This window comes from Tyto alba, unplaced genomic scaffold (assembly GCF_018691265.1).
Source record: "Tyto alba isolate M040663 unplaced genomic scaffold, T.alba_DEE_v4.0 Super-Scaffold_49, whole genome shotgun sequence".
Classification (NCBI taxonomy): domain Eukaryota; kingdom Metazoa; phylum Chordata; class Aves; order Strigiformes; family Tytonidae; genus Tyto; species Tyto alba.
The window spans coordinates 4,091,419-4,118,170 of NW_024881325.1; the positions used below are offsets into that span (position 1 = coordinate 4,091,419).

General features: G+C 39.5%; 1 protein-coding gene across 3 annotated transcripts in view; it reads right to left on the reverse strand.

The window, feature by feature from the left end:
- The window catches only part of BICD2 (BICD cargo adaptor 2), a 96,298-nt gene that overhangs the window by 13,493 nt on the left and 56,053 nt on the right, over positions 1-26,752 (reverse strand). For all 3 annotated transcript variants that reach the window (XM_042807015.1, XM_042807017.1, XM_042807016.1), the window contains exons 3-6: positions 10,682-10,834; positions 7,812-8,261; positions 5,823-6,842; positions 4,576-4,727 (exon numbers count right to left, since the gene is read on the reverse strand). In XM_042807015.1, the coding sequence (XP_042662949.1) occupies positions 4,576-4,727; positions 5,823-6,842; positions 7,812-8,261; positions 10,682-10,834 (1,775 nt within the window). The remainder of the gene's footprint in view (positions 1-4,575; positions 4,728-5,822; positions 6,843-7,811; positions 8,262-10,681; positions 10,835-26,752) is intronic.

The following is a 26,752-nucleotide window of genomic DNA, read 5'->3' on the forward strand; positions in this document are numbered from 1 at the left end:
AACAAGCCTCAAGCTTAAAATACAAGCTGGATTTTTTAATCTGTTTTGAGACAGTATTTTTTCCCCCCATAATCAATTTTAAGAAACCTGGGCTCTAATGTGCTTGCAAGTTTGAATGACAAATTGCTTACAGACAATATAGAAATTTACCTCGACCTATAAGCCAAGGAAACCCTGCTTCACTTCCATCCCAAATCATTAGAAAATAGGGCATACTCACTTCAGATTTCCTCAAAGCACTTGGGAGAAACTCTTTGTCTAGCAAAGAAAGCAATCAGTCTTTCTTCTGACAATATTTTAAAGGAAGATGAATTAATTTATCTCAAAACTGCTACTAACACCCACTCCTCACACTGAAGTAGGGATTTATATTGTTCTGTATTAAAAAAAAAAAACATCAATTTTCTTAACCTACTAAATGAGATCTTAAAAAGCAAAACAAAACAAAACAATTTAAGTCTACCATAAAATATTTTTGGCGGTTAACAATTTTTGCCAGGAAAAATCAGGAGCAGCTCCTGGCTCTGTACTCCCCATGCACCACTTTGAAGTGACCTGAATACCACCAGCGGTATCTACCTGCAGTCTGGGAACTTCTGTTCTCACTCACGGCTTTTTCCTTACTTGGTGCTGTTAACATAGGGCGTTGGTCACATTAAACTCAATAAATTCTCAACAAACACTTTGAAAGTAGCCCCTTGTTTCATATATACTTGAACAAAGACCTGAGTGAAATGGGTTAACTGCAAATATGTGCTTTTTATACTTTTTTGTTATGGAGATGCAGCTAAGAATCAGAGACAGTTCAAATTCTGAGAGTAAACACTGCATTTTAAAGACTTATTCTGCCTTTAGGAAATTTCCAGTGAAGATTTTATTTAAAAACAAATTAGTTATTAGCTTATACTGTCTAAGGTAAAAATTATAACATGACTGGTTTGTGTAAAGCCTTACTTTCTTTTGCCAATTTGCAAGGATTTGTTCTTTAAAATACAGAGTGTACTCACCCAGGTATTACTATAGTTCCATGTTACAAGTGTACTGTAAAAGTGACTGCTTTCTTTACAATGTTCAATCTCATCATGTTAACACAAGCTATTCTGTTTTAAATTTTGAAGTAAATACATTCACAACCTGCTCAAAATAGTAACCACAGTAGTGTTCTGTATGATGAATTTTGAGAAAGATTATTTTGGGAAATATTTTTTCAAACAGCTGCTCCAGATAGTAGGTAAAGTACAGGAGGCAGATGGTATCCATAAAGAAAAAGAAGTACCACTTCACATATTGTAATAAAGCTGAAGGCTACACCCTAATAAACATTTGCTGCATCATTGTCAGGCCTTGTTTATTTACATTTTGCACCACTCGAGCTGCCTGTTATCAAGTGCAAACCTACTTGACAAATAAAAAATATGTTCAGCTTCTGTTTGGATTTTAAATGGAGAAACGATCGCATCTTTCTTTTCTGGCGAAGAGACAGTTTACTAATGAAACATCAAAATGCTGGATTGTAATACAGTGATCCATAAAAACCTATTACAGCCTAATTAAGCAGATAAATTCTATTTTCATGTCTACAGGGCAGATTTTAATCTGGCTTCCAGTGCTTTCATTCTGTTTGTACATACAACAGGGATACATGTGTTGATTAAGAAAATTTGGACTTTAACAGTACAGCTACTGCATGTACATCTATAGTACCTTATGCATATATCTTGAGTTATTCCTTTGTATGACAGCTTAATTTTAGGTGTACAGTGTTGTCTAGAATGCTGCAGCAGTCCCTCCATGCTGGAAGATGTTAATCTGTGTCTCACAAGGCTTCCTCTGACTCCAGGCTGAGTTCTTATTTTATTTTCATTTTTTTTTTTTTATAATTTGCTGGTAGTATTGTCAAATTAGTGGAATTAACCTACTTCAAACAGGAAATTAGGTCAGTTACTATATTCGTGCCCAGCCTTCAACTCTCATGTATTGTTACAGCTCTCTTGCATCCTACAAAATGGGCATCTTCCTGTGGAAAAGACATATCTGTGTGCAGCAGTCTGCTTCATCCTTCTCGAACACAACACTGAAACAAACATGGTGGCCTAAAAGCCCTATCATTTGTTATTAGTCTCTGCTGATACAAACCTCTCGGCCAGAGAAGAAACATGACCTACTGTAGACTGTTAAGAGGTGCTCCATTAGCAGGTTGTTTGCGATAGTGAAGACAAAATTGGGCTGTTTACATACTTCTGATATTTGAAACACACGTAAAAAAATCAGACTCCAAAACAGTTTTTGAGGTTATCTTCACCAAACTACCCGGGAACACCCCTTTCAAAACTATCTTACCTGAAATGGAGACTTAAGATTAAACAACCACTAACAAAGAGGAATACACTTGTCCAACCACTAAGCTACTAATCCTCTCTGACTAGAGATCAGGGCGGGAAAGGGTGACGGTACCCTACCTGCAGTAGTAGGTCTGGATGGCATCTGAAACACTGGGCACAGTGGGAGAAAGAAGCAATTCTTCATGCTCTGTGAAACTGCCACTGTCTGAGCCTGCATGCAAACTACAAGGCCCAGCTGCCTATCTGCCATGCAACAATCAGGAATGCAAGTGGTCACAAGATGAAAGGCTCAGCAGACCATGTCTCCACCCACTCCATCTTCAGCTTTTTGAGTCCTCCTTTGCTCTTGGCCCCTTATTTTATTCACTACAGTGACTAAGAAAAGCGTAAGTTCAGAAATTAAAATTGTTCATTTAGGCAGTCTGTTATGCACCCCCAAAAAGAGCTCACTCCTACTTCTAATCACCCACAACGCCCCATGAGAGCTCCAGAACAGAGCTCTTAAATCTGTTGTTTTCAGAAAAACTTATTCTGCCTCTAATTTCCCCATGCCAAGGAATCCTTACTAATGTATTCCCAGTAAAAGGACAAGACTGACCTCTAGATAATACACCAAAAAAAAAGGCAGAGAGAGAATTACCCCTCTGGCATTTCTCTTACAATTCTTCCTCTCCAAACCAGTTCACAGTCACACTCTCACTTTCACACTGAGGCAGGAAAACAAATGTGTAGGGAAAACATACTGCAGTTATGTGTAATTTAGACAGCTAGCTATCTGCATCTAGGAATAATAACTGAAAATTAACAATATGCTGTTTCTCCTTCCTCTCAGCTTCAAGATGATGTACAACTAACAAAGAGATTGCAATTTTTGCATAGTAATTATACTCCAGAAAAGGAGACCGAGAAGAAAGAAAGTAGGACAAATCCAGAATGTACAGGGCATTCCTTTCTCTAGCGTAACAAGCCACCACAATTCAACCTTTAGCATTTCTTGGTATCCATTTCTCCTTTCCATGCTTACCCACATGCATATATATCGCTGAGAAAGGCTGAATCACCAGGAAGCCTAAGATTACTCAAGGAACGTAAGAGCTGCTGCAGAATCAACCCCACAAAAGACCATAGAGAAAAGCCTCAGGAATTGTGATAAGCACCCTTGTGATTCCTTACTATGATACTTTTCAGCAGATGACAGAAAGAAAAGCTGTTTGTTCTTTTTAGTTTTTTTTTTTTTTTTTTAAAAAAAAAAAAAAAAGTGTCCAGAGAAGGCAGAGAACAAACCAGCATACAGCACATACAGACTCTCCCATGCCCTTGGGTTAGCTTAAAAGCAAGTATTTAGGTTACATTAAACAGCATCCTTTACAGTCTCTCTCCTCAATCTTCTTTAGGCAATGCATGGAATGTGCAGGCAAATGAATATTGCCAGAGGTGTCCCTGTGAATCTCACCCAGCTGGGACTGGCAACTTTTAGATAAAGAGTTTTCTCTTCCTGTTTTACATGATCATCTACACAGAGGAGCCAGCTGAATGAACACGAACAACTTTACTGTGAAGCAGATCTGGGTTTTGTAACATGATGTTGCTGCCTCAACATTCCCCAAAAGAAACACGTAGACTTCAGGGAAATTTTTTTAAAAAAATAAAAAAAAAAAATCAATGACAGTAGAAACATGCAGATCAAAATAGCATTTATCACTTCTACAGCATGTGACGTGTCAGGAGGTATTTTTTGTCTGTTAACACCACAAAGCACAACTCAGAAGCAGAAGCAAATTCCAAAGACACATGCAACCCAAATCAGCTCACATGTAAATGAAATGAAAGAGATGCCAACTGCAGGGTCAACAATCTAAGAATACTAAGACGTGTACAAGATCTTTACTTTTTTCTGGATCATTACAGGTCAGGCAGGGTCACATCTTCATTGTGTAATAAATACTCATTCTGTATTGTTAAATGTCACTCCTTCTCAGAGTTAATGACTTCAAGAACTGGGGATAATCTCATACCCGAATTAAATACCACCACAACCAATTATTGTTTTGTAGCAACATACTGTATCTCTGGCATTTTCCTCATCAATCAGAACGTATCACAGACAAACACTGTAAGCAATGAACTTGAAAAAAGGCACCCCACCCCACCACTCCCTGCATGGGTAGGTGGATTCAGCTCTTCCTCCACACAAGCAAGGAATGACATTTTGCAGAGTTCATATGTTCTTTACCTTGTAGCAAACATTGCTCTCAGGGAAGAGAAAGTAGCAGCATCTTCTTTCAAAGCCTTCAGTTCATTTCGCAGTTTCATCATTGTCTCCGTAACCATAGCTTTCTCATTTTCATACTTGCTTTTTAAGTTGGCAAGGGCTACCTCTGCAGTCTATTGTTTACCAAGAAGAACAGAAACGTACTAGTTAATGAAACTCTCTACAAAGTGTCTTGCTAAGAGATTTCTGATCACTATTTACATACCGAAACATTTCCTTTGTGCTATGTGTGGAATGTTAAACTTCTGGTTGACTTTTCTTGTACAGATTAAATAAAATTTCATTTTGAACACTGAAAACAGCTCAGATATATGGGTCTCCTACTCCCATAAACCATGCAGCAGCATCTAGGAAGTTACAGAATACACATCTAGTGACACCTATCTCCAACTACTAAAAGAAATTAAACTTTATATATTTCAACACAAAAGAACAAAATAGTCTATTTAGTATTTCTATAGTTAAACACATTCATCAATCACTTGCACAGTTCTCTAACTCTTACAGCATTTTGCCTATCTTACATTTTGGGACACCTTTGTTAAAATGTACAAAAGAAAATTGGCAGTACCTACTAGACTGGTTTTTTTGGAAGACAACTTCAACTCGCATTACTTTAACTTTAGAAGAGACAATGAAGCGTGTCACATGGTGTCTTAATAGCAGTTATTTTTATGTACTGCACTGCTAATGTGTATCAAATTGTGCAGCCCAGTCCTCAAAGACTAATTTTACCTTTCACCTCTGTTATTTTGACCATGTTCTTGTATTACATCCTCATCTTGGAAGACTTTCTTTTATTTTGCAATTAGAGAGAGTACTTAAGTTTAAGAACTCTTTTAAGGGTAACTACTAGAATTCTTTCAAGTAGAAAGTAAGATTTACATCTTAATTTTAGGTGTCTTACATTAAATATAATCTGATATAATTCAAATAGGCAGTACATTGAAGCTACCTTAAGCTTAATGAAAAGTCTCATAGGTATGTGACAAGCAAAGGTCAGTTAAAGCCCCAGTGCTCAGCTTTATAGTAAGACAGCTGCATGCCTCTAATGAAACAGCCTGCTTCAGCTTTGTACCAAACAAATATCAGCAACAAAAGCCCCACTGAGTTGAGGGTATGGCAGTATGACATCAAAGATAAATTCTCTTGTGTTCATGACCTAATTTCCTGATGCTACAACCTTCACATCTGTAAGACCTCGTTACCTGTTTGTTGGCTTTCAGCACAGTTCTCAGAGTAGCTATCTGTTCTCTCTTGGTGCTCAGCAGGGACTTCAACTTCAGGATTTCTTCCATGAGAGCTTCCTTGTCTTTGTCCACCACTGGTCCAAGTTCTTGAGTGGCAACACGCTGCCTGGACAACTCGGTTGTTCTGTCCACAGCAGCTTGCAGGTGTTTGATCTGATCCCGGATTATAGCAATCAAGTTGTAAATGTTCATTGGTTCCTTCCGAGGATCTGACACAGGAGACGGCAGAGATGACACTGGAGATGGGCTGCTGTCACCACTTCCATTCTCTGCCTTTCCCAGCTCTATAGTTAACAGCCCTTTAGAAAGAAGAATGGGAGACCTTCTTCCCTTGGTCTCTGGACTATTGCGCCCACCTTTACCTTCCTTGTAGTAATCCAGCATCACCCTGTTTGGAGTTTCATTGTTGCACATGCAAACATGGTGGTATAAATTGGCCAGCTCTTCACTGAAGGTGACTAGTTCATCTTGGGCCACACTGAGGCTGCCCTGTGTTTCTCCAGCAACATCACTGACTTTCTTCAGCTCCTTCTCCAGTCTGGCCATCTGTTCCCTATCATGCCTACTGGATTTTTCTAGTGAGGTGATCTTTTCGGTGAGAGCTTGGCTCTCAGTCTCATATCTGCTCTTCTCTTCCTCATACTTCGACTCACATTCTTTGTATTTGGCCTTAAGATTTTTGAGCTCTTCTTTTAGGTCAGTAATCTCTGCCAGAGCCACTTTGTACTTGCACTCCAGGATCTCTGGCCCATTGATGTCAACTTCATAATAGTCTCCATCTTCATGGCTGTCTCGGTCCTTCTCATTGTCAAGGGCAGACTGACGTTCTTTGCTGACCTGGAGCTTCTTCATTGCGTTCAGGTTTTCTGTAAGCCTGCCAACTTTCTCATGCTGCTCTGAGAGGGCCCCCCGTGTATTTTCCAGCTGCTTCTGAGATTCCTGTAGCGTTGTTAACAAGTTCACCTTTTCTCTTTCCATCTGAAATGCATGAACACAGACATCTACATAAAGCAAACTGTATCACTTAAATAGTGTTTTAATAAGAGACAGCAACTTCGCTGAGGTCCATAATGTCGACACTTGCATGTTATGGAAAAGACTATTTGATCTATTCTAAAACTATTTCAAGCAGTGTTCCTTGCCAGTTCTTTTTCATTTCCACCTCAAAATGCATGTTTTTTTAAAAAATTTCTTCCATAGCTGATGGTCTCCTGAAAACATCCTTTCAGCTGAAAATAAGCTACAGTTTACTGTTATCTATCAAATTATCAAGTAAGTATTAGAAAACATGCAGCTAGTCTATGGTGGAGGCTTGAAGCTCTATGAAAGACTCAGAAATATCAAAACTTTAAAAGTTTATTCTCTGAAATTTCTCATTTTGAAAATGTCCCGCAATTTTTTCCACAAAGGCTTTTTTACAGAACGCTTTAAAAATGTGTGACAAAATAACTTTAAAACATTTCTAGGCAACACAAATACGTACCTTGTTTCAAACTCTCCAACCCTCCAATAGCACAAATATAACACAGAAATACTTGGTACTGGTTAAAACTTCATGTTCTTTGAACTAATTACAGAAAATTGTTATGATGTATGAAACTTCTTTTGATGAAGATGAGTGGAGTAACTTGCAGTTTTTAAACAAAATACTATCTTTCTTGCTAGTGATATAATGAAGAAGATACAGCATGTACTGCACAGAAATATGCATTACAACTTTCCTTCAAACACAGGACATGACTGCTAGCTTCTTCGTATACAGTGAAAAAAAAAAAGTTTCTGCTGACAAGCATCTAACAACCTCAAATTCTAAATCAATCAGAGCCTTTCCAAATATAGTTCATACTGTGTGGTGGCCATGTGAGATATTGAAAAGACTGAAATTACAGCCCAAATAAACTCCAGTAGCTACTTGGAAGTAAACAGTTGTTTGGGAAACCTATTTACCTGTACAAGCTGTTGTTTTAACTTCTGGATTTCAGAAATGTTTAATTCACTCAGAAGATCTGAAACCAGACTTGGGGCTGGAGGGAAGCTGTCATTTTTCTTGGGCGTTGATGTACTATTCTTGCCATTGCCGAGTTTGCTGAGGCAGTTTTGTTCAAAACCATTCATGATTTCATTATTGGGCTCTGTGGCTTCATCACTGAACTTCAGTCCATCCAAAGAGATGTTCAGGTGGCTGTTGTACATGGAGTCATTGATGTTCATGTAGTGAGAGAGCTCCTTACGAAGATTGTTCTTCTGCTCCCGCTCTGTCTTCAGCGTCTCTAAGGCCTCCTCAAGCTGGCGTTCAGAGATCTCCTTCAGCCGTATGGCATCTTCTAGCTGGCTGTTGAGAAATTCAGTTTCCTCTTCAAGTCTTTTTATTTCATGCTTCAGGCCTTCAAACTCCACCTGAACATAAGCAAATGGAGGGTAAAAAAAAATCATAATGAAAATGTCTGCCTGCAAGGCACCTAGTAATTTTATTTTTGAATGTCTGATTTGCTAAATATGGTGAGAACAGAATCATTTTTTCAGTTCTGGAGTCTAGTTTTGGCACTATGATGGTAAACACCAGTTACATAATTTACCTTCACACAGACCATGGAATAAAATTTCTAAGCAAACTGTCAAATGAGCTGATCTATTCCATCTTAATTAAAACGGGTGGGAGATATAGTGTGATACAGAGGCATCACAAAACAGGCTTTCCTAGCACATTATGCAAACTCCTTCTCTGTTTGATTAACAAACTCCCTGGCCAACCTTCCCACAAATTCAAGCTCAACATTTCCAAAATCCAGGATCACAAAGCTACGCTTCTCACACTGTTGCACTGCTGTTAGAATATGCCACTGCACTTAAAACTGTTGGGATGCACCTATCAATCAAACTCTGCTGTTATACATTCAAAATAAAATGTTTTATTATTTCTGTCATCATCATTTCAGCACATCTTGAGAGCACTACAATTCAGACTCTACATTTCAGACTCACAGTGCTTCTACATGAAATCTGATGGCACGCTCTAAGTTTTTACCTGTAAAATTGCATTTCTTTTAAACCTCTTGCACTGAAATTCTGAACACCAACCATTAGGGTAAAATTTTTAATCTCTTGGGGGAAAAAAAAAATACTAAAGAATAGCTTTTCCTTACCATGAAAGGAAGGAAAACGTAACACATGATATATGGCCCTGTTTATTTTTGCCAACTGCTAAAGGAGTTTTAGATGCCAACATACACCAAGCTGGTAACGCCGAACCACACCCGACTTAAAAGCCCGGAACCGATCATGTTAATTCAGTTTTGCAAGTTAAGCCTGGGAAAACTTGACAGCTTCTTCTAGTTATGTCAACAGTATAACTAGAGCTTAACAATATTCATCAAGTAGGATTAGGACAAGGCAGAAAATTAAATAATCCACTGCCGCTAAAAGAGTTAGCTCTTGGTTCTGTATGTGTCCACTGAGCTCAAATATTTGTTGCAATCTATTTTCAGTGGTTCCAGAATACAAACACAGCAACTGACAAGATAGCATCTGAGGTTAAATTTGGCTCAGCACAGAATGACAGCATTCTTGAATATCCTTATTTTAGAATGTGAACTTGGAGCTGGGAACTTTCACTCCTCTGAATACAGCGAATGAGACAAGAAAAGGTAAGGAATAGAAGTAACCAACTACATAGGTTGGATTTTACCAGATCACTGCCTCTTCCAGTCTGCATTTAGAATGTAATAACTCTTTCCTCCCTACTGCATGATGCCAGGGCACCCAAAACAGTGTAATTAGATCAAATATATTCATGTGAGAACAGGTCCAACCTGGAACCCCACTTTGGGCACAGCAGTGAGGCCAAAGTAATGCAGCATTGACATGGAGTTTCACCTGGAGATAAATGAAATACATTCAATATCCCAAATACTTCACTTGGTAGGGCAGCTTTCAGTCAGAACACTGGAGGAGCTCTGAAGCAAATCCTAATAAGCTTTTGCAATGTGCTCACTACAACATATGGTATTAACTCTACTGTGTTCTTCAAGAGCTCTTATTTCAGGAATATTATACCATTTTCTCAACTGAACCTTGAGTTTTATTTATATAGTGAGAGTGGCAGATATCTGAACAATAAAAACAGCAAGTCCCCAATTGATAGATGAAGATGAGTGAACTGTGCCAAAGACAACATCTCATCTAGTTACCTCTGAAAATGATAACTCAGGGAGATTCTTGAGTTGTACCAAAAATGCAGCTTTCTAAAATTCTAAAAATAGCTGGAACTGGGCAATTAAACATGACTTTTCAGATGAGCAATCACACAGGTCTGACAGTTTAGAGCAACTGTAACGGTAGTCCATGTTTAATGAAAGTAGCTAGAAGAGAGGAGGAGTACAGAACTGGAAAGATAATGTAAGCACTAAGTAGCAATAAAAACATATGTTCAGAAATAACCAAGTTACAGATACTGTACAATTTGATGGATGGATGGACAGTATTGCAAAGAGACATTGAAAACCTAGTGTAGCAAAAAGACTAAACCAAGTAACAAAGCAGACTGGTAGAGATTTCACTTCCATCAAAGAGAGAGGAAGCAGTGGAGGGACTTGGAGGTCAAAGTAAAAACAAAGTCTTGTGACTGTGTATAAACAGAAGCAGAAAGGACTTTAACATTTTGAAACAGCTCTTGGTACTAAAAGATAGTGCTTATAGTCTCAAAAGCAATACAAACATGAAGAAGAAGTGGTTCGATGTTCAGACAAGATACAACCACACTGTAACACACAAATTAACTGGTGCTATCAAAGCAACGCTAAGTATTTTGAAAAACTTGCCTGATTTTGCTTCAGAACAGACACTTGTTTCTGAAGACAGATGTTTTCCTCTTCAAGCTCAGTGTAGTCTTGCAGCAAACGTGCTTCTCTGAATTTATATTCCTTAATATCATCTCGCAGACGGGCTCTTTGGATCTCCACATTCTGATTAACCTTGGAAAACAAACCAACCCCAAAATTATGCTGATTTGGTCAACGACAATTAAATTTCAAAATTTGATCTTTTCTTATGTGCAGTAATCAATTGGATTCTATTCAAACCGAAACTCTTCCCTCCCCTCTGCCGGCCCTCCCCCCCCACCCCTAAATTACAGAAAACCAAGTAATTTACACAATAATTAGATTTTGTTTTCTTGCTCTCTTACAAATTCTCACCCTTGACTCAAATAAAAGTTAATGAGCAAGCAAGGAAAGCAGCATTCACACCTATGTTGTCTCACTGGTTGTAAGCAACAGACGAAAGTCTTCCAGATCAGAATTCAATGCCTGAATCTGCTAACACACAAGAAGGGCCTTTTCACAATAAAAAGACAGATTCAGATGACTCCAGACATTCTTATCTGGACGTGTATTTGCTGCTGCTTTTCAACAGACCTTTTCTTTATGGCCAGTGCAATAATTTGCAATATGTTCTAATGAATTCCTTTGGAAAGAGACACTGAATTAAAGCTTAAATGAAATCCAAGGTAGAAAAACAGCAACTGTGGTTGACTTATAAAATGTTTCCTCCCCTCTGCCCCAAGACTTATGCAAGACCTTAAATAAGAACTTAAAAAAAAAAAAAAAAAAAAAAAAAAATCAGCATTATTGTTTCAGGATAGATAAGTAGTAAAAATCAACATATTGGTATAGTATGATCTTTAGATCTTTTGTGAATATACACAAATAAATTGAGCTATCACATACCCAGCTATATGAGTGGCTCACTGTACTTAGCTGTTATTTTTTCTATTATTTTCCTTCTAGCCACATCTTTAAATAATTAAAGCAAAGTGAAAAATATGTTCTAAAACATTACCAGAGATATCTTCAGAGATAGGCAAATAGGCAGTATAGTTTCCTGTAAAATTAGTATCCAGATATTTTAGTAGTCATACCTGTGAAGTGACAAGATGGCTTTTGAAGCAGATCTAAATCATCACAAAACAAACACAAACTCATGAAAGAGGCAGCCTATCAATTCATCTAGTTAGATTATGATATCTTATATCTGTTTTAAGCTATCCAGCAGCCTAGCTAAGGAAGATTCATCCTCTGGTATACTAACTCAGATTCTATTAGTGTTCTCCACTTCTGGTTAGAAACAAGAATGTCAGCAATGAATAAAATATGGTCTCAGTCCTCTTGCAAGGGTGCAGCAGGAATATACAGAAGTAATACAACATAGATATCAACAGGCATCTATAGAAAGCTAAGAGATAAAGGAAATGTTTGTGGCAGAAGCATATGCCAAGACTTGAATCTGTCATGTTCTGAACACAAACAAAGAATCACCTGCAACTGTTAAGACCAATAAATTTAAATTATAGTTCCCTCACGTGTCAGGTAAAGGTTAGACTATATAAACTTGTCTGCTTATTTTTAGCAATGAAGAGAAGACCACTTCTTCCCAGCACACTGAGAAGCTAAAATAAACATTTATTACTAAAATCAGACACTACGGTACAACAATGCAAATGAAAAGTTGCTACATTCCATATTCCATGCCTAAGCAAGCATTTGCTCTATCTTTGCACAAACCCAGGTCCAGGGGGGAAGATGTGCCACAGATAGCTGAAGGCTACAGGCTGACATGAATTCACATCTTAACTTCTCCTTAACAACTGCAGTGAAGACCTCTTGCCTTTGACAGAACGAGCCTCCAGCCAGATAATCCTAACTGTTTAACCTCTTGCATCAAACTGAGTTTCATACAAATTAGGAAATCTTATCTGTAATTTTTCCCATTCCAAAGTGAAATGCAATGGAAGATGTCCCACAAATTTACTGGCAAGCTTCTCTCTCCACCATTCAGGTTCCTTTGCTCCTCTTCCTCCCTGGATGATCTAATCTTTGCAGAGGTCAATGCCTGGAGAAGTCACTGGAGCCAATGTTTTCTGGATAAAGAATGGTTTCTGTCCAGTCCTGCCCATTTAATTCAGAGCAACAGCAAGAGCTCATTATTTAACGTAAAAGTATTGCCGTGCTCTGTATAACACAAGAAAAAACATTCTATTTCAATATGTACAGGAAGGCCAGATTTAAAAATAGCTCGTTTCCTGACTAGGGAAGGAAGACAGATTTATTGGCTGTTTAGCAAGTTGTACATTCAGTTTGCTCTTAGCATTTTCTTGTCAAATAAATGTGCATGCTTGCAAGCTGCAAGGTTAAATTAGGTGCCATACTATCTCACGTAACTGACAAAATGGTGAGATTTTTTTCTACGAGAATCTACGGTATCCCACCTTGATCAGATGTTTCTATTACCCATACAGAAAGTGGTATTCATGCATTTTAAGACAAACATACGTATATTGCACATGTTCTCACAGGTGGTGCTGTACTGTTCCTCAAGTCTATAGAAAAGGTGAGCTGACCTACTGATGAGTTTGAGCCTTTCTGTGACTCTTGTTGCTTCACTAGCTTCTTCCTTCCTCCTCTGCCCTGAGCAAGCCCTGTGCACAGGGGAGAGGTCACACCTCCCAACCTAGAGAATATTCCCGCTATGCAGAAGCCTCCCATCCATCCTGCCTGGGAAAAGACTGTGATCCGAAAGTGATTTTGCCTCATCTAAAGGCCATAGAAAGCCCTACTCCTGCTGCTACAGAGCTTGTCTTCAGCATTTTCATGTCCTTAGCTTTGCCTCAGAAGAGTTCTGCAAGGGGCCCCTCTCAGCAGCACCAGTGCTAGAAATAGCAGGGATTTCATCAGGACCAGTTTGAATCCACCCTTGCCTGCATGTTGAAAATACAACTACCATCCTTCATCGCTGCCAAAAGCCTGCTCCCTAGCACCTACCTTTCTAATACATCCCAGCATCTGAAGTTATGTATAATTTGACACTGAGAATTAAAATAATTGAGGAAAAGTTCTCAGGTAGCTGGATTCCCTCCTTTGTTTCAGGCGCTGAACAGTCAGAGGCTGATCTTACAAGCAAAGCTGTGTCACTAGCACAGTTTCTGTTACCCTGAACTCCACCAGCTCATGAGGTCATGGGTCAGTTCTAGTTCCCTGCTGCAGTAAACATGCTCACACCTAATTTTACATGTCATCGTCATCGTCATCATCATCATCATCAAGAGTCAAAACTTTGTCTGCTCAAATTTATTACTCATTCTAGGATTGGATTTAATGCTTCATGATATAAATATTTCCATATATGACCATTCCCTCTTGTGTTCTTCATGGGAAGGATTCACAAAAAGGATGCAGACTCTTTGGAAGAAATACAGGGCAGTCAGAAGGGACAGTAACTGATATATATTCTGTTGCTGTGGGGAGAAGAAAATCATAGACTTATTTAGGCTGGAAAAGACCCTTAAGATCGAGTCCAACTGTTAACCTAGCACTACCAAGTCTACCAAAATAATCAATAAAATATTATCTCTTAGATATTTTATTAAATATCAGCATGAAAATTGGGAAGACTCATCCTTGGACACATAACTTAGCGCCTTCTTCAGCACTTTTTTGAAGGAGGTGCTTCAGCCGATGTTTCTCTGAACACTGCCTTCATACCCACAGCTGTCACTCCAGAAGAGCCAACCTCAAAGCTACACCATCTACCCAGGAACCAATGGTGAAATTAAGAACTCAAAATATTTACCATAAAGTTTTTCTAGGCACAAAAAGAAAACTTCAGGTCAATCACTAGACATTAACACAATTAACAAGTCACATTATTTAAGCTACAAAGACCAGCGGTTGCAAAATGTGTGTGAAATTCACAGCTGCCCATCTGATTTTAACTGTTTCCTTTGCACATGTGAGGACTGGGGTCTTGTGGCAATTACAGTTATGTGATACATTAAGGGCTGGGATATAAAATATTCCTAGAAGACATCCATATTAAGATTGATTGCAGAAAAAAGCAAAAATAATTTTTCCCTATTTCTCAAGTTACAAGCTCTTAAATACATATATATATATATATATATTTGTATTATACATATTAAACAAAGCACTAATATTTGTGTGGGGGGAAAAAATGTTCCATTGGATCCAACTGTTTACTAAGTATCAGCAAAAGCTTTGGAAATCTGAACTTTCACTACTGCAATACAGATCACCTGTGTGACAAGGCCTTTTGCAGACCCTGGCAACAGGGAAATGCTTTCAGCGTGGACAGACAGACCAGCAGGCACACATGGCTTCTGACAGTGGCCTTCTCTCCCTCATCTTCCTCAGGTGCAGGAACTACAAGAGATTCTGGGGTTTAAAATTCTGGCTACTCTGGTCTTACAACAGAAGAACTATAAAACAGTATAAAAACATTTCTTTATTTATCCAAAGGAGAAATGTCATGGTGGCCTAGCTCTGCTTCCACATTCACAGGAGAGACTGCCTCCAGTCACCCCGGCACCTATGTTATCATGTGTTCACATGTATCAGTACAGCATAAGATGCTCCTTTGTATGAGGAAAGATTTACAAATAAAAGACCTGTCGGTACCATGAGTCAGGCAAACTCAAATTGGGAAAAGAAACAATTTTATTTCCCATACAACCACTGTATAAAATTCAGGCTATATCTCAATACACACACGTATCCCACACAGTGAATGCTGGAAATGAAAACAAGTCTGCTGGAGACTGACAGGCAGGCACAGCTATACCTACAGCTGTTTTCTATATATAGAAAAAGATGTAACAACTACCACTCCAAACTTGTAATGATATTTGTTCAGAATTCAACTATTCTAATTGATATACAGTGGTCACTGAGTTACTCAAATGTAACCATCACAGCTTTTATACTTCAGATCAGTTCATGAGCCACAGATATCCCCTCTCCAGCCCTACACAACAGAAACAGATCATCATTTGGATACAAATCTTTGGTTTGTTTCTGACTGTATCCAGCACCAGTCCTCTTCTCCAAACACTGCATGGGAAACTACTAAGAAAACACTTCATGTAAGTGACAGAAAAATCAGCATACTCTCAGCAGTGTTCTACAACAAACACATTCAAAAGAAATATTGCAAAACATAGACCACACAACCAGTACAGAAAGTCTGCATCAGTCACAGTGCCTTTTCCAGAATTTATAGCAAGTGGTTTTGGTGTCTTGTTCACACAAGCCCACTGGGGAAAAATGAAGTAGGTATTATACTGTACTGTAGTTTAGACTCTTCTCCATTCTTCTGTTGGAAGTCATGCCATGAATGGTCTATCTGCTGAAAAGCTGCTTGACTTCCTAAGCCTTGGTGTGACTGCAGACAGAGGTACATACAAATAGGGAAGGAAAGAGGAAGACTCAGCACTGTGGTCACTTAGAAGCAAAGAAACAGTGTTTTATTTGTGTGTTTTCAAAAGCAAAGTCAAGCTTTAATAGCATTTAATGCAGAAAAAAATTACTGAGCCAAAAAAAACCCAAGAGAGAGATGACTCATATCCTAGTCCAAGTCAACCCTTCCCAGGTGCCTCTCTGAAATACCATTTTCCTCTTGGAACAGAAGAAAAAAAACAACCAAACAAAAACAAACAAACCCTCAAACCCCAGCAGTGGCAACTACAAGGCAAGAAGCTCCAAGCCCACCAGTGCAGCACCTGTCCCAGCGCTCACAGAAATTCGAACTAAGGTGCTACTGCAGGCAGCTCTGTCCTCCTAGCACAGCTCAGCAGCATGATAAAAGCCTCCCAAATACAGCACTAGGAACACTTGTGTTGGCACCTTGGGTTGTTCTGCAATTAATGCTAAAAGAACTTACTAAAAAAGTTCCTCACCTCACTCCTTTTGAGGTTTTTCTACACCTGGGCCAGGTGTGCACCCATTTTATGCACTTGGAGCCACTGAGCAGATCTGACCTGATTTCTCTTTCCCAGCAGAAGTTGCAGTCTTACTATTTTTTGGACTAGGAGACAAGATCTGAAGAGCTCTAATTCACATGAGACATGCCCAGTATTCCCAAGCACAGTCAGGTTGAACTCCATGACAAATGTCCTACAGGGAACAAAAATCAGAGATGGCAGGGGTAGTGGGGAAAAAGAGCATACTAGCTATTTATCATAATTTATACATAATGTTCCCAATAGTTCTGAAGCATTAATGGAAGACATACAACTACACTGAAACTTTGGTAGCAAATGTGCCCAACTGACTGCTTTGTGGCTGGGTTTTTTGGGTTTGTTTGTTTTGTTGTTGATGTTATTGTTTTTTTTTTTTTTTGTTTGTTTGTTTGTTTGTTTTTGTTTGTTTGTTGTTTTTTTTTTTTTTTCTTTTTTAACATGACCTCTCATTATCCAAACACCTACCCCATGACAAAGCATCTTACTATTGATACACATGTCTCGGGGTTTTCTTTAGCTGTGATTAACACTGAGGCACCACCCTACTAATACATTCAGCTCAAGATTTATTGATTTCTTTGCAAACCATTAAATAAAAAAATAGAAGCTGTGACATTAAGGATGGGTTTATTGCAACACGGGAGAACAAAGAAATACACTGTCATGGGGTTCTTTCCTGCACAATATTAGAGAACTGAGCTGAGACTCAGTTACCACAGCGTATCCTGGAGCCATTTAAATCTCTTGTAACTACTTAATCAGCATTAAGTCTTGCTACAGTATGTATGTCCTATTACATAACACATTGCTTGCTGTTCAAACATTCGATCCAATCTGTTTAAACATTTGATCCAATCCGGAGTGAATTCCAAAGCACATGCTCCAAACCCTTTGTCACAGGAAGGCTTAACAACTGCGCACAAACGGCAACTTACTCTTGTTTAAGTTTCTCGTACAAGGATCCAGCCCTGCTCTAGTGATGCTCTCCAACTGTAAGCTTACAACCTAGGCTAGGGTTACAACCTCCTCCTGACCCACAGGCTTTAGCTTCCCACCCAAATGGGTGGTCTTTGCCCAGCGGTCCACTGGGCACCAAACACAGGTGTCTGGCACTGGTGCAAGCCCACACGGGCAGCAGCAGTGGTGCAATGTCTTCACAGAAACAAACAGATCAGTGGTGTAGAAGCAGCTGTGAAGGCTGGAAAGAGCCTTGTGATCAAAAGCTGGGAGCACTGATAAGTCTGAGATCTACTTTTTAAATCCATCCAGAATACCCCATTTTAAAACTGGAATAAGTCAGTCACCGTTAACGGGCTTGCTTCCAAACAGTCATCTCATCACCTATAAAACCAAGCCATTTTGGAGCTCCAAGAGCACAAGAAGGGACTCCATTCCCCCTGTGTGTTTCCAGCCTCCCTTCTTCATCGGGGACCCGGCTGCTCCTCCTGCAGCACCGGGGCAGCAGGTGGGCCTGGGCTCTCAGCTCCAGCCCAGCGAGTAGGGGTGGAAATCACCAACTTAACAACAGAGTTAGGAATGCCACTGCGTAACACTATTACAGTCTCCCTCCTTCCTGCACTGAATTGCTTGCTAAGAGCAGTTAAACTCCAGCTGCTTTTCAAATCTAAATGCTTGGCAGCTTTCCAGTCCTTCACTGCCACAAAGAAAACATTTAACCCTTCCCTTCCAAGACTTGCCAATAATCTTTTAGGTAGCTGTCATCTTTTACCTCCAGAAGGACTAGTGGACCCAAGCCCAGCTCTAAGAAGGGTCACTGCCACCCAAAGTGTCCCCAGGCAACCAACCACAGAGACGGGTGATGCTCACTCACTGCTCCACACAACAACGCTGCCTGCCTGTAGCCTCAGCTAGCAGATTTTGAAGTGTTTTCTGTACGCTGTGCTTGTTTCATTAGCATCTGAAAACACAAGCTTGAAGTTGTTTCAACAAACCTCCTTCAAGCTGAAAGGAGAAGGAAGAGAAGAGTTCAGTAACTGAGAAAACAGCCCTCTGCATTCAATGGCTTGCCCATCATTCTCCCAGGTTTGGGAGGGCACAGGGATGTCATTCACTGGGGATAGCTAAACTTGGATATTACTTGGGAATATAAGAACTCAAACCCTGTCTGCAGTAATCCTACCTACAGATGCAAACTAGCAAGGGACTGGAAAGATGAAGCATGGTTCCAGGAAAACGAAATGAACAACAAACCAGCTAGACTTCTATAAGAAGCATGAAGAGCCTTTGTTGACTTTTCTGTGGTTTTGTATACAGCCCACACTTCAGGGGAATAAAGTAGTACCAAAGATGTATTTAAATTAGTAGCTCTAAGTCACATTTAATTAAAAAAAAAAAAAAAAGAAAAAAAGAAAAAAGGTATATTGTGACATCAAACATATTTTTATGTATTTCAGATTAAGACTGCTTATTAGAAGCTAATAACCAAAATCAGTCATCCCTTGTATCTGCACACCTTAACAGAAAACAGCAATAAAACCTATAAGTGAGATATTTGTCTGGAGAAGTTGTGGTGGCTCTAAGAAGTTAAAGAATGAGAGATCACAAAGCAAACTTTGATACAATAATTTGCTGAAATTGATTTCAGATCCTTGAAAGCTCTCAGGGTTTCATTTCCCAACTGAAGCATATCATCAAGACCAGTCTAATGCACCAGGTGTCTTAGGAAAGTCAAGCACATGTAATCCACTGTGATAATTTGGTAGCAAACTCAGAACAGACCAATTTCCCTGTGTAGAAATTGGCCTACAACTCTGGTTTCAGGAATACACTCCTCCTCTCAATAGCAACCACGCTGCTGGAATATGGCTCGTCATATATCCACCACAGACCTTGTCAGAACCCGGACTTTTTCCGGTGAGGTGCCAATCCACTGTCTGCTGGAACTAAATGTGATTCTCCAAGTGAGCTGACCCAACCGTGGCCCCAAACAGGTGCCAAAGGGGCTGCTGGGCAGCGGGTGAACCAGCTGCACCGGCGCACCCCATGCCCCAACAACTGCCAAGCCGGTAAAGTCTGCAGAGCAGTCGATGCTGATGCTCCCAGGTACCTAACAGCCCTGGGACAGCAGCAGTGATGGGGCAGCCAGCCTGCTGGGGAAGCAGCCCCGAACCCCTGATAGTGCCATCAGACCTTTCCTTGTCATCATGGCAGCTGATGTCCTGAATAGTCTCACTTGTTCCCAACGAAGCTAAAACAACTCTAATGTTTTAGTATTTCCATAAAACACTTTTTCTAGCCCGTTGATAACATTTAGATTATTTTCTCCTTGGTCAAGCTTTTTTTTGTTGTTATTTTTATCCTTTTATTTTAACATCCTTCTGCTAATCTATGATAATTATTGACCAAAAACCTCCCACTTCAATGATATTAGAGAAGAACTACCCTATGCTGTGCTCTATGCTTCATCCCTGCAGTCCAAAACTGCAGTTTTTCTCTGCTGTTATGTCCCTTTGCAAATCCATGTTAGGTTTGCCTCATCAGAAATGTTCACAAACCACATACTTTCAATAATCATAAGTACAAGTTTTCCTTGTTAATTAAAGCCTGCCTTCCTCAGTTACAAGATCTATTGAAGGCTCATTTATTTTCTTACTCATATTTCTTACTCTAATATTAAAGGCCTATTTTAAAGTTTCCGTTAACTGCTTCCAGTGCTGACAGTCTCTCTCGGGCAGATTTAACACTAGCATATAGCAGCAGCAGGCCAGGAGCAAGTTTATGTGACTTCAGCACTAGATACCACCAATCCATCAGATTTTTAAAAATTTACAATTAAAATAATGTTGAAAAAAAGCCTAAGTTAGTAGAGTTATCGAAGATTAGAGGTCTCCTACTGACTTAATTTGGCCATAACTAATTTATACGTAAAGCATGAGATGGAACTTTTGGCTGAATTTATCCTGCCAGCATCAGTGGCCTATTTTCACAGGGTGCCATTGTTAAAAAGTGCTTAGGAAAGGAAAGTCCTTAGTTTACAGTACCCAATCCTACCAAGATACAATCATCTCAAAACCACTGGCTTAGAGCTCCATCATTACTTCAAACAATTTTAATGAAGTTAATCTCAAAGGAGTTATCTATCTAAATTAATAATACCACTTTATAAGTAGCAAAGGCGTACAAAAGATTTTGCTTACATTTGGATTATGGAAGTGGTACTTCTTTATAGAAAATGCCATAAAATAAAGGAAAATGCTGTGGTATTAAAAAATGTTATATGGAAGCCTTAGAGAGGCTAGATTTTAAAAATTAAAAAAAAAAAAAAAATGAGAGATTTTTCCTTTACAGGCATAGCATTCCTTCTGGAGTACAGTAGAGGTGATGATGCCTGGCAAACTTGGAAGGATGACAGGTACATGGCACAAGCCACAAAGTGATGCCCATCCCCAGTTCAACTCCCAGGAATGCCTGTCAGGTCCACCCATGTGTTTGGAAGCAGCAACCTTCCTTCTGCTACCTGGGGTGGTCAGAAACACTCAAGCACTCATGAGCTGTAGGAAACCATGCAACTCATGGATGCAGTAAGCTCTGTACAGTGATTCTGGATAAAAAACATCTTCTCAACTCTCTTTCCTAAGCAGGATCTGCTAATGGCATAATCCTACCGGTCTTCACTCACATAAACAGCCAATTTCAGCCACGGTCTTCAGCTGTGTGGCTGTAGGAACAGCTCCTAACACCAGCACAGTCAGACTACAGCATGGTTCATGCTGCCAAACCAGGATCACTTATCATTCCCAATTCAAAGTTGTTTTTTTCTATTCTAGCAGTAATATTTTCAAGTAACACTTCACAGACAACATACCAACTTGCACATGAACTGCACAAATTGCAAGTGTCTCTAGTGCAAATTTTTTAAACAAAGTTGTTGTGTATAACTTGCAATAAACTAGAGGCAGAACCTCTGGTGAGAGAAAAGGATCAAGTGAAGAGGGATAGAAAGGAAGGGTAAAGGGGGATCAGTATGGGCATAACCCCAGCTGCTGCCATATCACAGTCTGCATTGCTGTTTTCCAAAAATCAAACTGTAGGTTACAAAAGGAGGAGGACCGAAGCAGCTCAGACTTTCTTTCAGCAGCCTTGTTTACCACTTAGCAGGACAGATTTTAATAACTTTCTGATGACTTAATACAATTACTTCATATATTTTTTTACTAAACGATGAAATCTTCTCTTTTCACAGTTGGAACTTCAGCCAGTGTGTTACATCTAGCTTGTATTCTACAAAAATAAACAGATGTGGGGACACAGCAATTGGATCTTCGTCAAACAATGACTAAATACTGTTTCCACAGATCTCCTTTGTCAACTGTTATCTTACAGCTACAAGAGGCTTTGAAAAGCCAAAACCACCACAGGGTTAGTAGCCTCTTCCTTGCAGGACATGCTTTGGAAGGAGCAGCCAAGTCCTACGTGCAGAATACAGTATGCTGTAGTGTGTACCAGTAATTAGTAAGATACTGTTTTGTTCACTTGCAGACAAACTGCATGCTCTGTGCCTGCTATAAGACCTGTATTTCCATAAAGTGAAAGGAAGGAAAAAAAAAAAAAAATCTTTGTCCACGTAAGAGTAACACACTGCCATCCTGCTATAAAAATAGGCTAATTTTCCAAAAAACTGTTTTAATAAATCACACTAAAATTATACTGTATAAAAACCTACATGTAGGCAAAACTGGCAGCAGCAAAACACGAGTCCCTTTGTCATGAAAAAACGCTATGTTCATTGACCCCATTCTAGTTTTTCCTCCCACAAGAGCTTCTGTCCAAGTTCCTCTGAACTCGAATGGCGGAGACAGTGTGAAGATCAAACAGCTTGGTTAGAATAACCACCAGAATATGCACCACCACCATTAAGACACAAAATGGCAAGTCTCCATTCCAGATTCTGCATGTTAGGGCAAAATAAAGTGGTGGCATCCAATTCTCAGAAGCAGTTGTCAGTGCCTGTGCTGACATGACCATTGGTAGTTAGCCACAGGCTATCTCAGCATCACTCCTAGAGCTGCTGACTATTTTCACATTGGCCACACAACTGTAACACCATGAACTTCCTTTTAAATTCTTAAAAAACAGATCCAAGCCAGTTATTTGTCGGGTTGAAACCAGTCATCTTTTCAATCCCTACAGCAATGGAGGGTCAAGATAACCCAGAGAATAAAAAACAAAGATACTTCTCTGGCTTCCAGACCTAAGCTATTCGCGGAAGCAGCTTGGACTTCATTGCACAGGATTACTCAATGCCTGGTTATTCTGCTCAGTATTTCCTCTTCAGTCCTGGCTACAGCAGGGACAGCTCCAGCCACTGCCAGTCTGACACAAAGAGGACAGGTAACTTTGGTTCAGGGAAATGCCAACTACAGTGGGCTTCTCTCCTCTGCTCAACTTTCAGAGCAGCAAACAACTCCCTCTGGGCAATCAAATGCTAAAAAGTAGCAGGGATTAAGGAGTTAGCTACACTCATTAAAGAAATAAAGGGAGAGAATACTAAGCAATGTCAATCAAAAAAATCTGGACCCTCTCCTTCATCTGCAGATGATCCAGTGGGCATTTATGGAGAGCTGGGGAAGGAGACTTGATACATTATCACCCCAAACTTATTTCACCTAAAAAAAAAAAAGGTTAAAGAGGAATATCAGTAAAGTACAACAAAACTGAACTTGAAATCCAAAAAACAGGTTAAAAAAAAATAATGGATTTTGATACAGACACAAGGATGGCAACAGTACAGCAATGTTATTTCTGATACTACAGGCACGTTCCACAGCTGTCTCTGTGTTTCTGCCCAAGCGATGTTTTGTCACAAGCTATGTTCTTAAAACCTACCATATGTGACTTGAAAATAAATCTCAGGGTGCAGTTCTGAGTCAGTCTAATCAGCACAGAACTACTAGGTGAAACAATGGAATTTTTTCCCCACATAGAATCACAGTACTGCCTTGAGGCATACTGTAGGACATGCTCTTTCCTATTTTCAAAAAATGCCAATCTGCCCCAGAGAAATCCTGCTTGGATAGATTGCCAAGGATCACCTACTCTAATGGAAGCAGTGCCAAGCACTGGAGAAACAAAGCAATCTCCCTACTTCCGCATACTAAAAATCACACTACCAATAAAACGGAAGTTTTCACTCAGTCGGGGCGGGGGGGGGAGGGGGAGGAGGCATGGCAAATCTCCGCAAACCTCTTCAGTTAACAGTTTGAAAAGTAACTTCAAGCCATTGTTTCACCCATTAGAGCGTTTCCAGCAACTCTTTCAATTGTGCATAGTGATTTTTCATCAGTGATTACAAGATTACAGCTGTATACATGAGACTTTCTCCCTCTACTGCTCAAGCTAGTCAGAAACCCTGGACAGACTGGAGGTCATGATGAAGGTCATGAGGAGCCGTGACTAAAGAGAAAGATTCACCCTGCTATTACTGCAGCACCAATGGACACCCAGCAACTTAATTAGAAAGGATCCCCCCACAAGCATGCTACCAGGTTAGTTCCCAAACAATAGAGTACTGTGGAATCTTAACTGCTAATTGAAACTTTGAGAATCATATTTTGAATTTTGTAATGTCAGAAGAACAAGAATTTAATATTTCTTTGAAATTTGAAAATACACAGTGCTCAAATATTCACTTTCAATACCCTCATTTTCAGTGTTAACTTATTTCTGGACACTGAGTTTCTAGGCAGCAACCATCACAGGAAGAGAAACACTCTTGTTAACATCTTTCCTCTGAATATATCAGTGCACAACAACAATAGCAAAATCACAAGCAGATGCCTCCTTGAATATGTGCAAAGCATATCAACTGAATTTCCACAACAATTCATCTTCTTTGGAGTGGACTTTGATTATGTTTCAAATGGATACAAACAACACGCAGTACTTCCTTTTTGTACTCAACTCTCATCATTCTTAATTTAAAAAGTGAAAATAAAAAAGGAAGCTGTCGGTATAAAAATCAACTTCAATGAAAATAAATAGGTAGGAAGAAATAGCTGCCCTCAGCAACCATCTGCAACGTGGTGAGTCAGCACACAGCAGTGTATCAATATCATACTGTTATCATCGCCTTTTTACTTCCGTGTACTGGACAAGACAGGATTTTTAAAAACAAACAACAAAACAAAACAGCAACTATTCACACTGTAATCCTTCTAATTCTTTCAACACAGAGGACAAGAAATCCAGTCCTGCACACTAAATGTGGTGGGCTCAGTGCCTTCAGGAAACAGACTTGGAGTTTATCAATCCATGAACAGCCACTTCTACATTTGGAGCACGTTTAGCAGCTGATTTCCACATTGATCACTTCAGAATTAACACTTTCAGTGTATTTTAGCATTATTTAAATATGCTTCTGTATGCAAAGTTCAAAAAAACCCAGCAACAAATCAAGCAATATCTTCTATATGTTGCTGGGGATTTTATTTGAGCATTACACCTGGGCCCAGAAGGGACCTAAAAATCCACAGGTAATCAGCTCTACAAGAGCCTTTCGGCTCAGAGGCTTTTTCAGTATAAATTAAGGGTTGCCATAGCATAATTGAACAAGGAGAAAGTGGGGAGAACCCAATCTTTATCCCCAGAGCATTACACCAAAAGCTGCCTTATTACCAAATTCAGTGCTGATAAGCACATCAATTTCTACAAACTTTCAGGGCAAAAAAGACAATGTGCAAGTGTACCTACCTCCTGCAGCCTTTCCTGTACAACATCTAGGAATAGCAGTAAGTGATGTGAGATACCAATCCTGCAGTCGCTCCTGTGGACTGGACAAACACAACATGACCGAGCACAGCAACCCTCAGGTCACACTTTGCAACTCACCAGGCAGAGCAGGGAAAATGCTGTGTTTTTTTCTACTGTGTTTTTTTAAAAAAAAAAAAAAAAAAAAAAAAAAACAAAAACAAACAAACACCCTTTTCTCCACAACTCACCAGCCTGAAATCTGATTTTATAAAAATTTATGCAGTGCTCAGTTCTCTTACACAAGTCTGCTTCCTTGTTGCATTGCTTTTCAGCCATCTGACTGCATAACTGGTCCACCTACCTCCGTGTACACCTCTCCCACACTGGCTACCTCTGGACTGCACTGGTAGTTAAACCAGCACTCAGGCAGCTTCATTTGGCATACAAGCTGAAGCCTAAAGCCACTCACAAATCCCTGCTACGGAGGCTTTCTAGCAAAGCTCACCATATTCTGCAATTAAGAGATTACTTTTTTGCTCTAGCTCCTTCAACAAAAGGAAATCGCTCCTTGCTCTTTGTCAACATCCAACCCCAACCCTCCATTTTCTTCTCACCTCTTTCTAGATCAACAACCCTGCTCCTGCTTCTTTGGTGACCATGACTAATTCATCTCGAAACCCATTCTGCCTCCCATGGGGTCTCCAATTCTCTGTACCTCCTAGAGGCAAGGTTTCTATGAAAGCCTTCATTTACACCTTCCTTCAGTGCAACCAAAATTCTTACAATGACAAAACTTCAAGTTTCTTTGTTCCACAGCAACCAATTCTATCATCAGCTTTCAGTGCTTTCCAGCCTCCTTCACTCCAATTAATCCAAATATTACCACTGAAGTCATCTTCCTGCCCCTTGCTCCAAGTCATATTCTCCATGAAAAATGTGCCTTTTCCCCGCTTTCTACACTTGACACCATTTTAATGCCATTCCCATCTCTAACCTCTTTTTCCATTCTTCACGTTTCTGCTTCCAAAAGCTGCAAATCCTCCTCTGCTACTGTCATTTCCAATTGGAAATAACCCTTATAGAGATGAAATAATTTTTTGTTTTCCTTTCTTTTCCTGGATTCTTATCAAGAAAGACAATAAATCTTTCAGCAATTTCCCTTCTCTAAGCTGTTCACCTATATATGCAGCATTAGAGATTAGACACTATTCAGAGTGAGGAAGGTGGTTTACTCTACACCATGCAAGTATGTACAGAAGATAAGTGTTCTACAAACATATTTTTGCTATATGATTAACATAACCTCAAGTTTTTTTGACTTTTGCAATATATCCAGAAATATTACAGCAATAACATTGAGAATTTCATATGA